General features: G+C 38.3%; 1 protein-coding gene across 1 annotated transcript in view; it reads right to left on the bottom strand.

Annotated features, from left to right (window-relative positions):
- Positions 1 to 6: 6 nt before the first annotated feature.
- Positions 7 to 12,896, bottom strand: part of Rabep1 (rabaptin, RAB GTPase binding effector protein 1) — a 97,483-nt gene continuing 84,593 nt past the window's right edge. The window contains exons 13-18 of the mRNA XM_026393895.2: positions 10,834 to 10,974; positions 7,961 to 8,150; positions 7,136 to 7,191; positions 4,370 to 4,468; positions 3,341 to 3,457; positions 7 to 2,663 (exon numbers count right to left, since the gene is read on the bottom strand). Coding sequence (XP_026249680.1) covers positions 2,562 to 2,663; positions 3,341 to 3,457; positions 4,370 to 4,468; positions 7,136 to 7,191; positions 7,961 to 8,150; positions 10,834 to 10,974 — 705 coding nt within the window. The 3' untranslated portion in view covers positions 7 to 2,561. The remainder of the gene's footprint in view (positions 2,664 to 3,340; positions 3,458 to 4,369; positions 4,469 to 7,135; positions 7,192 to 7,960; positions 8,151 to 10,833; positions 10,975 to 12,896) is intronic.

Raw genomic sequence — 12,896 nt, 5'->3', positions numbered from 1 at the left:
ACAGTCTACTGGGCAGCAGCTTTTTTTTAATTTGAACACTTCTTCTTAAGGAAACACCTTCAGTACAGTTAGCAACAGTTACACCTGCAATCTGCTCAGAGCAGAGCTAAAGATCCACAATTGCCAAGGCCACCTCTGCTCACTTCTCACAGGCACTATTACCTTTCAGAGCTGAGTTTGGCTGTGCTGTGTCTCGACTGAGTAGGTACAAGGTGCAAGTGTTAGCACCTTAAAGAAAGAAAGAAATAGCTTGGTAGGCAGTATATGGTTTTGTCTCAGCTTTACATCTTTTTGTACCTGCCAATATGAGTTCTGAAAGGTAATAACCATACCTGCCTAGAAATGGCCAAGTGACTGCCAATTAAAAACCACACTGTAAGGTACATTACAGGTAAGAGGTAAATTGGGTTAGACATGCGAGAGAACAGGTGTACACAGACTGAATACAAGCACAGGAACACTTGTGAAACCCAACTGATCTTTTCCTTAGAAGGGATAAATTTCACCTTCTTAAATCAGATTTCATTTATTCAGAAAATCCCACTTAAAGAATTGTCCTACCTGGAGAGTATCACAGCAGTTTGTTTCATACCAGACTGTTAAAATGCAGTCTCAGTTTGGGTTTTTCTAGGATATTTTTCTTAATTTAGTGGATTCCAACAGTTTGCATCTGCCATAGTACAGACCATGAAGAGTTCCCTAGTCATGATTTTATTGCCCCAATACCCATCTTCTGGAGAAAAAAAAGGTGCTCAGTCTCAGCAGTTAACTGGAAATAATGGTTCAGAAAGATTACGAATTACTCCTCATGATTTATAGTGCTAAATAAGCTTGGGGCCTATGCAAGGAACTAGTCTTAACTGTAAATCATATTCTGTAACTAACAAAATTCCCTGTAACTCAAAGAGGACATGTTTCCTTTAAACCAAGTAGACTTTATACAAAGGGACTTCAATCAATTATAATGCTTCATGCATGACAAGCCTTTAGCACTACTTTCATAATTAGTATTTACTTTTAAATTCATAATCATGAATGCAAGACTACAAAAATAATCCATGGGATGATGGAATGTAGTCCTTATCATTTATCCTGTGGAAGAAAGATCTTAAGGACAAATCCATACTGACTTCATTTATAACAAAGTTCACTAATTCCTATAAGGTTCCTTCAGGTATCCCTCTGCTATTCAACATCAATTTTAAAAAAAGTACTTAAACATTTTTCCTTTTGAATGTTGTACATGGTGAATTAAACAGAGCCTTCCACTAGCTGCTCTTGGGGCAGTACTGCAGCAGGTGAACAGTGAGCATGACACAAATTTACTGTTTCTGCAACACTTCATGAAGCTATGGCAAAAACAACTTGTTCCACCAAGGTTTTCTTCACACAAGAAACTCACACTCTTGGAAAATGACAGAGCAGATTTCCAAACTGATTGATACACTAAATGGATTTCTCGCCAATTTCACTGTGAGCATTGTCACTTAGACTCCAGATCAAAATTGCAAAAGAAAATATCAAGTAAGTATCTGCCAACCTCATTACTTTTCTATATTTGACACTTTTAAAACAAATAGTATTTAAGCCCACTGATTCAAGTTGAAAATAAGTAGATTTATAAATATATGATAGATGATGTCAGGTATAGTTTGTTTGTTATTTTTTCACTGATCCAATAACTAGGCCAAAACATCAAAAGTCTGGTGCCAGTTCAACCCCGGCACCTGTGGGGCCCATGAAGATCTTCCAGGTATGCAGAAAAAGTGCTTCCAAATAATTTCTTGTGCTTTTCCTTTAAACTCAACTTCCAATACATACATATATATGTATATATACAAACATATATATGTATATATACATACATATATATGTATATATACAATTATCCATATATGACCTCAGCCAAGTTTTCAAATCCTCCTAATTCTGTACTTGAACTGGTTTGGTTTGCCACAGTCTTAAAGTTCTTAGGCAAGTTTCAGTAGCATTTAAAAATCCTCCAATATAAGATAAAATGGTAAAAAGAAGAAAATGTACTGAACGAGGGAAATACAGTCAGTAGCCAATGGCCTGCTCTCAAACTTCATATTTTAATATAAAATATTCATACAGCGTACTACACCTCTGTCTGCTATCTGAATACTGTTACTGATGAGCTCTCTAGACAAAAAGAAATTCTCTCACTATGAACAGAAAATGTAATTCCAAACACTACTGGGAAGTTGCTTTAGGGTAAGAAAATGTGTTTGAAAATTTTATGTTGGAGAAATCAGGCAAAGATACAGCCCTTTTCCATCACCAAATCTGATCCCACACCTGTTGGAATCAAGCCCGGAGTCTGGTTAGTGTTCATTGGAAAGGTCTGTTGGCTGCAAATGACCCTGGCTGCTGGCTGTCCCTGTGCTGCACAGTCTTCTCTCACCAGAAATAAGCATTTCTCCAATCGTCCTTTTGTTGTGACTTCGGCTTCTTCAGTTAAGAGTTAAATAATAATTAATGTTGATCTAAAGATGAGTTAAAAACCCCAAAGTGCAGACTAGAATCCTGCTGTCAGGGTGTCATGTCTCAGGGAGCTGGTTAATGTCTGTCAGTTTGGTATCATTCAGAATTGCCCGGATTCTCTCCAAGGAGTCTGCTTGCCGGATCCGCTCTAACTGCACCTGGAGAAACAATGGTGAGATATGTGCAGGTGGCCCATTTCCTAGATTTTCTCAGCCTTTGGTTTAGCTGAGATGCAGCAGATTAATTCACCAGAGCAGTCATTTCAGAGAAGGAAGGCAGCAGCAAGAACAATTTAATTTTTAAAATTCCCCAAAGCTACTTTGTAACAATCTAGTATTATGAATATAAATGCTGTGATTATGGAGACCTGACTCAATCCCCAAGAAGACACAGTTCAGCTGGGAAGAAAACAAGCTGACATTCTACTAAATGTCACTAGACATTGACAGAGTGCCGAGGGAGCATGGTGGAGGAAGGAAGTACTTCAGACTCAGCTCAGGGACCTAGAAGGTTCCACTGAGAGGACAAACATAAGCTGGGCCCTCAAGAAAAGGAGTTAGGGGGAGACAAGGAATTTACTGGAGGGAACATCATGCTCTGGGCTGGACACTAAGTAGTTTTTAAAAAATTTAGGTCATAAAATACAAGTTTATACTCATATAGCAAGGTATAGAGGACAGAGATCAAGGTCTGTAGGTTCTGGCTTGATTGTCTAGGTGGACATTTGGGGTAGAGGTAAAAGCAGCTGCAGTCACTACATTGCTAGCTACTCTAGTGCTCAAGGATGGCAAGATTCTCTCCCCACAGTTCCACAGTGGTTCCCCAAATGCCTCACCTGAAGGGTCTGAGAAAGCTTTACAAAATCTCTCTGGACTTGTTCACTGACATCTAATTCTGTCTGTAATCTCTGAGCTTTGTTCTTCTCTTCAAACATTAGTTGCTCAACAGCAGCCTAAAATATAAAAGTTTTGAATGTTAATGCCAAAGAGGCAAAGGTCAGAATTACTCAGAAACTTAAACTTGTTACCTACTCCTAGGGAAGATATCTCCCATATCCCACTAATCTCTCTTTATCTATAGGGCAAGGGTGCAAACTGGCCAAGATATCTGCTCTAGGATCTAAAATGAATTGGACACAAAAGCCAGGATAAAAATGGATTAAAGTACTGCACCAGCTACCTCCAGCAACTGGTGACAGTGATTAATATAAAAACAGCTGCTAAGATCAGTAGCTGTCACAGCAACAGAAATAGAAATCTCAGGAATTTCCTCTGACAATCACAATAAACAAATATCCACCAGGAAAATTCTCAGTAAATATGCCCCAGTCTTCCTTATAGCACAAAACTTCAGCAGGATGTGAACTGTTGCCTTTCTAAAGACAAATGGCTATTGAATAACACCAACAGAACATTTCTGCACCTAAATGTCTGACCACACAATTCACTAAGATGCTTTCTAGGCAACTCTCCCTACAATTAGCCAAATGTCCTTCAATTCTAACTGGATCAATCAATTCAGGCAGTAAATGTGGTTCAATACAATCATATGATCTGACACATCATTCAAATGAAATGAACATTTCAAAGCATGTTTCTAACTGGGCATTGCCCAAGCTTGGTTTAATGGCCCTCATGGCCAGTCTGGCCTACTAAAGCCTATGACAGGCCTCTAGGGCTGGCAGAATGAAGATTTACTCCAACTCTGATTCAAATTCATTTTCTTTTTGCAAGCAGCTAGTCTTCCCTACTTTCAGAAGGTGATATTCCATACCAGCAATATTGGTTTGATTTGGTTTTGTAAACAATTAAGATGTGTTCCTACATTCTTAGCCTTAAAAGTTAAATAACCACAAAAATATCACCTTAGCAGCAGTCTCTTTCTTTAACTGGTCTTCCAAATTGATCTTTATCTCCTGAAGATTCTCAAGCTGTTGAGACTTCTCTCTAAATGTAGAATCCAACTGTAAAATTAAAAAGGAAAAAGCTGAACCTTACAAACTCCCTATAGGCCAGAGCATGCTGCCTAGAAAAGCCTACAGGCTATGTTTGGAATGTACTTCTCACCTTTTAATGTCTGGATTCTGTTTTTCCTTCCAGAACTATTTTTTCATTAACTACTTATTGGGTACCTACCATGTTATAAGGCTTAGAGATGGAGAAATCAGGAGAGACCAGACATGTTAATAATTATGGCATGTGAACCCAGAAGAAGGAAAAAGTACTTAATTCTGCCAGAAAACTTAAGAAGTATTTCCTAGAAGAAATGCTGCTTGGCTATTAAAAGATGAAAATGTTTATAGAGGCAGAAAAACAGGGAGAAAAGAAACAGAGACACTCAAAAAAGAGGGAAACGGTGGCATGCATAAAAATGCCTTCAGGAATGGTGGTGGGTTCTTACCCACAGCAGTGTCAGGGCTGTAGAATTTGAGGCATGTCAGGCAAGAAGAGATCTCTGGCTGGCTAAGGAATACCAACTTGTCCTGTGGCTAAAGGAAGCCACTGGAAGGTTTTTCAACAAGAGAGGTCATAGTTGAGTTTGTAATTTTTTGAAGATCACCTTGCTTTTAACATAGAGATGAATTTCAAGATGCTAAATTCAGAAGACAGGAAACAAGCTCTTTTTTGAAGCACATCCCCAGCGCTTTTGTGTGTGTGTATATTTTATTTAGAGACAGGGTCTCACTGAGTTGCTTAGGGCCTCACTAAGTTGCTGAGGCTGGCTCATGATCCTCCTGCCTCATCCTCTTGAGCTGCTGGGATTACAGGTGTGTACCACCTCACCTGGCTAAGAAACAAGCTCTTAAAATATTTAAGGTGAGAAGTGAGTCTGAAACCACACAGGGTGACAGTGGAGTAAAATGATAAGGTGTTAGTTATCTGAGTACAGTTTATTCCCTCTCTCATTTCTCCCACCCCCACCCCTGCTTTCTGGCACTAGGGACTGAGCCCAGAGCTTCACACACGTGGCTCACTGAGCCACACTACCAGCCCTATAGTCATCTCTATAATGCAATCATAGTAGTCAAGTGGAGGCAGAGGCAGGCTGCAGCAGGTAAGGACTGCTTGTGAGGCCCCTCTTCAAGAGTGTCAGCAAGCCAGGAACAGTAGCACACACCTATTGATTCCATCAAGGCAAGAAGATCACAAGTTCAAGGCGCCTGGGCAACCAGTGAGACCCTGCCTCAAAATAAAAAATAAAAAGGGCTGGGGTACAGCTCAGCGGTGGAGTACTTGCCTAGTATATGTGAGGCCCTACCTTAAAAAAAAAAAAAAGATGTTGCACAAAAGCCAGGCATTCATGTAGTCCCAGCTACTTGTAAGGCTTAGGCAGGACAGCTTAAGACCTAGAGTTCAAGGCCAGCCTGAGCAACTCAGTGAGACCCTGTCTCAAAATAAAACTAAACAAGGGCTGAGAATGTAGCTCAGTGCCTGCCTAGCACATGCAAATCCAAGGACACAATCCCAAGCACTAAAAACAAAAATGTGGCAGTCAAGAAAAGAAAGGTGGCTTGAGAGAAGTGCAAAGAGAAACTTTCCCTTTTAATGGGAGACACCTGAACATATCTGAGTAATAGGAAAGATCAACAAAGATCCCAAAACTCAGAGTGGAAGGCTGGAAAACACGAGAGGGATTCAGTGAAAGCACCTCTGCAGTGACATACTATGGTGAGAAACAGATCATCATTTTCTCAAGAAAGAAGAGAGAAGGCTGGGGATAAGAGCAGGAGAACAAGTGACCGAGGTGCCTGAAGATGGTCCTGCATTATGACTGCAGAGTGAGTTCAGCATCTGCTGAGTGTGAGGGATTTGAGGTGATAATGACTGAAGTAGTCCCCACAGGGGATGGAAGAGAGACACCTTAGGACAAATGAAAGGCTGTCTGGGAACACCAGAGCCCCATCTAACAGCACGAGCAGAACTGATGGCATCAGCAGTCTGGGGACACCAGGTCTAAGCCAAAGTTGGGCAGTAATTAAATGAGGGCAGCAGAAGGACAAGGAATCTGGGGATTGGAGAATGTGCATGGAAAACTAGCTGAAGAGGCAAGGTGTTTAAGTTGCAGCTTGGAAGTAAAGAAAGCAAAGCCAAGAAGGAGTTACTTAATCCAAGAGAAAGGAAAAGTTAAAAGTTAAGGGAAGTGAAGAAGCGGAGGAAGTACCCAGAAGGACCTGTAGGAGTAAGACCAGGATGATGAAAGCTGTGGCCAAGGAGGACAGAGTGGAGGCCAAGATCTCTGACTAAAGGAATAAGGAGGCCAGGAACTGAATGGGTTACCTGTCACAGGTGTTGTGTTGTCTAAAAGAGGACTCCAAGCCAGCTAGACAGCATGCTCTACTTAGAAATGTTTTCTACACACTCCTACGGTAGCTTTATGCGTACATCATGTCAGGACCATGCCTGCCTGTTTCCCACGACAATGGAGACTCCAGGCTACCGTCAAGTCATTCTCTTCCCCTTTCCTCCTCCAGTCAACACAGCCTGACACACAACAGCCTCTCAATAAATGTTCATCATCATCCAAAGTTCCTTAAAGGCCAAGTATTGTGCTCAACTATTTCTTATTCCTTGGCTCTAAGATTAAATATCAACTGATTGTTGACAGAATTAATTTTAAACTTACGACTCACCTGTTCTTTTTCTACTTTTATTCTTTCTAATTCAGCCTTCAGACTAGAAATGGAAGCTGTAAGAGGAAAGGGGAGAAATATTAGCAATCATTTATTATTGTGCATTATTTTTTTTTCCTTAAGCTACACCAAAGGACTCAAATATATACTGAACATGGGGGAAAAGGTCCTTTCTCAAAACTATCCCCAACCAAGCAGCATCATTATCAAGCTCAGGTAAAGGCAGAGTCCACATGAAAGGACACTATTATAAACTACCTCTCCATCAAGTATACACATCTGTCAGGGGGAAAAAATATTCCTAGCAGTTAACACATCAAAGTTCTACTTGGAAATATCACCCATCTAACTGCATTCCCAGTGGCCTGGATTCCAGTGTTGTTTTCTGTTAGTAACTGACAAAGAAAGGTCATCAGAGCTCCTAAAAAACACAAGATTTTTTTGTTTTCAGTTTTTTAGTTGCCATATTACTAGATATATCAGAACATCTGAGAAAAATGGGTTGAATCCTTACTTTTTTCCTATACTTTCCTCTTTTCCACATCCTATGACCAACTATTAATTTTCACAATCAGAGAAGTTTTATTTAATCCCAGTGACTCAGGAGGCTAAGTCAGGAAGATCCTAAGTTCTAGGCCAGCCTCAGCAACTTACTGAGACCCTATCTCAAAATAAAAATAATGAAGGGCCAGGTAGAGCTCAGTGGTAGAGCACCCCTGGGTTAAATCTCCAGTACCGCTTGCCCCCCCAACCCCTGCCAAGAAAAAAAGGAAGTAAAAGTTTTATTTAGTAACCAATTCTACACTATATCACTTTTATCTTCACCTATTTCCTCCTTGCAGTTTTCTATTTCTAGCTGCAGAGTTTCTTCAAGGTTTTCTTTTAAACACTGTTCTGCTTGAATCTGCTCTTTTAGGAAAAGTATCTCAGCCTTCAGCTTTTCTTCCATGTGGTCTGCTGCTGTCCGCACATGAATGATGTTCTCACGGTATTTTAATACTAATTCCCGGAGCACCTGGATTCAAGAAACAAGTAGTTATTGGATTTGTGATGGTGAAAGGAAGTAAAGAAACAAAAGATCTTCTACAACCAGAATTTCAGATATTGTTCTAAATGATTCAAATATTAAGACTCTGATCTTTAACCCACATAGGGCTTCAAAGGCACATGACGTGTCATGTTAATGCCCAATGTTTCAGAAGTAAGACAATTCCAGTCAAAAATGTGTGTTGTGAACTACATGTTTCCCTCAACCTATTTCCTAAGCAAAACAATTAAAATGTTAAATGACTTGCAATACTAGGTTCACTAGAAATAGTAGCTTAAGTGAAGGGGGGAAAAATCCTCAGGAGTAAGTGTGAACTCTAAGAGAATGAAATTTAATTACTTACCTATTTATTCATTTAAACTGAATATCTATCATAGGCAAAATAGTATCTCAAGCCAGAGCTAAGTAGCAAAGGATGCTTCTAAGGTGATTAGCTGTTTTTCTATAATAAATTCAGTGTGAGTCTTATTTTCCCCTAAATTTTAGTACTGGCATCTTCTAAAAATATTTCCAGTTATATCCTAAAGCAACTGTAAAGTAAAAACTGGTATTTTTAGATAACCTTTAAAATCTAGAAATAAAAAGTCTGTAGAGAATACAGAACAGAGAAGTCTTTCTGACCAAAAGAGAAAAGTATAACAACTATACTTTTCTATAGACAGCAGGTGATAGTACAGTGATTTTAAGCTAATAGCAAAGCACCCAGGTTTCCAATACCTTCTGATGAGCAAGGAGGAAGGCTCTCCTATGAAAGCCAGGAAACTGAACTAGACACAAGCTGTGGGAGGTGACTGCATGACTGCATGTGGCTAAAGGCAAGATAAACAACTGAATCTTTATAAATCATCAAATAAGAGTAAAAAATAACAATAATGTTAAGATGTGCATAAGAAAAAAGAATGAGGTCCATATTGTAGAGGTTGAATCTACAGAACAGGTTTAAGGGAAACACAAAACTATAAATTTATTTAATGTTTGATTTTTAAATACTTTTTTTTAACAATTATTATTTAAGATACAAAAGAAAAAAGGACCTTACAAACAGTATTTTTCTACTTCACTTTGAAATTGCTCTAAGAAATCTCATCTTCGCCTGTACTGCTTATGGGGTTTAATAGGTTTAGTCTAAGAAGATAATTTTTATATGTTCAAACATCTAAAAATAATTAGGCTGGGGTTGTGGCTCAGTGGTAGAGTGCTCACCTAACAAACATCTAGAAATAAAAGTAAAAATAAAAAAAATAAAAAGAAAAAGAAAATGGTATAAAAGTAGAATCAAGTTAAGGGGACAAATTTCCAAAGGAAACTGATTTTGTAGCCCAGATTCACCCACCCACAGAAGAATATAAGTGACCCAAAGTATTTTCTTTATGAACAGAAAGGTGATGGGTGTAATTTGACCTTTCAGAACTAGAAAAAATAAATAAATATAAGGAGCCATTGTGGTGACTGCTTTTAATTTAATGTAAATTTTAATTTCTGGCATTCTCTCTATCTAGTTCTGAATAACTACACAGATCTTGAATTTGGCAAAAGATTCTTACACATGACCCCAAAAGCACAAGGAACAGTAGAAAAGAATAGGCAAACTGGACTTCATTAAAATTAAAATCTTTTGTGCTTCAAACGATACCACCAAGAAAGTCAAAAAAGACAACCCCTCAAATGGAAGAAAACATTTGCAAATTGTAACTCATACAGGACTTATTCTAAATAATATAAAGAACTCTTATGACTCAGTAAGAAAAAGACAAATAATCTGATTTTTAAATTAACAAAGGATCTAAATAAACATGTATCTAGGGAAGATATACAAAAGGCCAATAAGCACATGAAGAGATGTTCATTACCACTGGTCATTAGGGAAATGCAAATGAAAACCACAATGAATTACCATCTCAAACTCATTAGGTTGGCTATAATCAAAACTAACAAGAAGTGTTGGCAAGGATGTGGAGGAATCCAAACTTTTACACACTGATGATGGGAAGACAAGATAGTTCTGTGCCACCGCTTTAGAAAACAGTTTAATTAGATTCCAATGATTTAAACAGAGTTCCCACATAACCTAGCAATTCCACTACAAGGTATATACCCAGAGAGATGAAAACATGGCCATACCAAACTCTGCATGTGGATGTTTATGCAGCATTATTTGTAACAGTCCCCAAATGGAAACAACCCAAATGTCCATCAACAGATAAAACATTCATACAATGGAGTTTTATTCAATCACTGAAGAAATAAATAGTGCTGCCCAGTGAAAGAAGTCAGACCCAAAATACTATGGAATGTGATATGATTCCATTCACATGAAAGGCCAGAATAGGCAATCTATAGAGATAGAAGGTAAATTAGTAGTTGGTTAATGTTGGGGGAGAGGGGGAACAGGAGTGATGGCTAAAGGGTAAGAGTTTGTTGTTTTTTTATGTATGTTTGTTTTTAGGTGATGAAAATGTTCTAAAAGTGACTGTCATAGTGGCTACACTTATTTATGAATATACTAGAAAACACTGAATTGTATACTTTAAAAAGATTAGATTGTTTAGTAAATGAATTATATCTCAATAAAGTTGTTTTAAAAAAGAATTTATAGCCATTTCAAAAAACACACTTGTTTACATTTTGGATCACACAGGAAATACACTACCTCTATCGTGTCTGGGAGGATGAAGTCTTCTGCTTGCTGCAAGGACACATGTAAGCTATGCTTTCCCTGGAGGCTGTCATTGTCTTTCTGTAACCTCAGCAGCTCTTCTGAAACTTGTTCCCGTGACTGCATCAGCACTGCCTGAAATAGAAATAGATACTAATCACAGCCAGAAAAGTAATTCTGGTCTAGTGATAGCCAGACCAGAGAAAAATAAGGCCAAACCCAATGAGATTTGAGGATGGAGGGGTGTGTAATAAAGCTCGGCAAAACTTAGAAAGAGCAACTCAAGAATTATTTTTTTTCTGATTGCAGCTTTTGTATTCAACAAGGAGATGGGCAATGAGACAAAGAACTAAGCTCATTCTTCCATATTTCTATCAATAACTCAAAAATAATGAGGTTTTCCCCTTGCCCCCATCTCTCTGGGCTACAGAAGACCACGATCTCCAGCTCAATGGAAGTTACCAATAGAATCAAGGCCTATATGGAGGTGCGTAGCAGAACAGGCCTATAATCCAAACTACTTGGGAGGCAGAAGCAGGAGAATCACAAGTTCAAGACTAGATTATCTTGGCAATATTCTGTCTCAAAATAAAGAATAAAAAGGACTGAGAGCTGGACACAGTGGCGTATACCTGCAATCCCAGCAGCTTTGGGGGCTGAGGTAAGAGATTTAAGAGGTACTAAGCAACTTAGTGAGACCCTGTCTCAAATATTAAAAATCTGAAAAGGACTGGGAATGTGGCTCAGTGGTTAAGCACCTCCGGGTTCAATATCCAGGAAAAGGAAGAGAAGAAAGAGAAGAAAAAGACAGCATCAAATGGAGATGTGCTCTAAGACAACTCCTGTCCTTAGGGCATGTATTCAACAGGAAGTGTAGCAAAATAAAAAGCAGTATCTTCCTCTTCCATTACATGCATGTCTGTTCAAATCTAGGATCACTGTGAATGTCCCAGCAGTCCCAATGCTGCAAGCCATCAAGAGGATCTAAGCTCAGTTAACATGGCCCTTGAGAAGCTCATTCTTAAAACAGAATATGCTTATATTCTTCCACTTACTCAAGTGTAAAATAATTTTAGATATTTCATATTAATTTGTATAAATATAAAAGTTATTCTAGCTAATTTGAGTAGAAGTTATTGTACTACAAAAGTATTTCATTTCTGCTAATTTTTAATACTAAGTCATTTGCCATAAGGGCATACATAATGTAGATTACTCACTCATCTAATATTTATTCAGCAGCTACTACTCTGTGGTAGATGTTTTTCTGCCCATAGGGAATGTAAAGACAAAAGAGAGAGAGAGAGAGACTTTGCTCTGAAAAAGCTAAAAGTCAAGTAGAGAAAGACAAGTATACCAAAGCAAGTGCTGTAACAAAAACTATACTGAGCAATAAAAGGACAAAGGGGTACCTAATTAGGGGAAGGAAGAGGAGGTGATGAATGAGCTGCATTCTGAAGGACAAACAGGCTGCAGATATAGGCAGTCAAAATCATAGACAAATTTTGGTTAAGCTCCACCGGCTCTTATTTTGTTTTTTTTTTTATTTTAAATATTTATTTTTTAGTTGTAGGTGGACACAATACCTTTATTTTATTTTTATGTGGTACTGAGGCATGAACCCAGTGCTTCACACATGCTAGGCAAGCACTCTTCCTCTGAGCCACAACCCCAGTCCTGGCTCTTATTTTCTTTAGGCTACAATCACCTGTGTTTTATGATCATTTTCCATTCATTTATAACTAAATATTAGCATCCTACTACCTTTTGAGTATGAAAAAATAAAAAGAATAAAATGAGTGTTTCTTTTTTTTTTTCTTCCTCTCTCCCTTTTATAAAAAAAAAATAGTTGTGTGCGGTTGGCATGTTTAAAAAAAAAAATGGGGGCTGGAGATGTAGCTCTATGATTAAGCACCCTGGGTTCAATCCCCAGTACCCAAAAAAAAAAAAAAAAAAAATTTTAAACAGAAGAATAAGTCAAACACAAACTGAAATGATTATGTATGGGAGCAGATAGAAATTGGGTGAAAGGGGCTGGGGTTGTGGCTCAGTGGTAA

The sequence above is a fragment of the Urocitellus parryii genome, chromosome 7, assembly GCF_045843805.1.
Source record: "Urocitellus parryii isolate mUroPar1 chromosome 7, mUroPar1.hap1, whole genome shotgun sequence".
Taxonomy (NCBI): domain Eukaryota; kingdom Metazoa; phylum Chordata; class Mammalia; order Rodentia; family Sciuridae; genus Urocitellus; species Urocitellus parryii.
The sequence above is the reverse complement of the archived record's forward strand: the minus strand, read 5'-3'. Positions and strand labels throughout refer to the sequence as shown.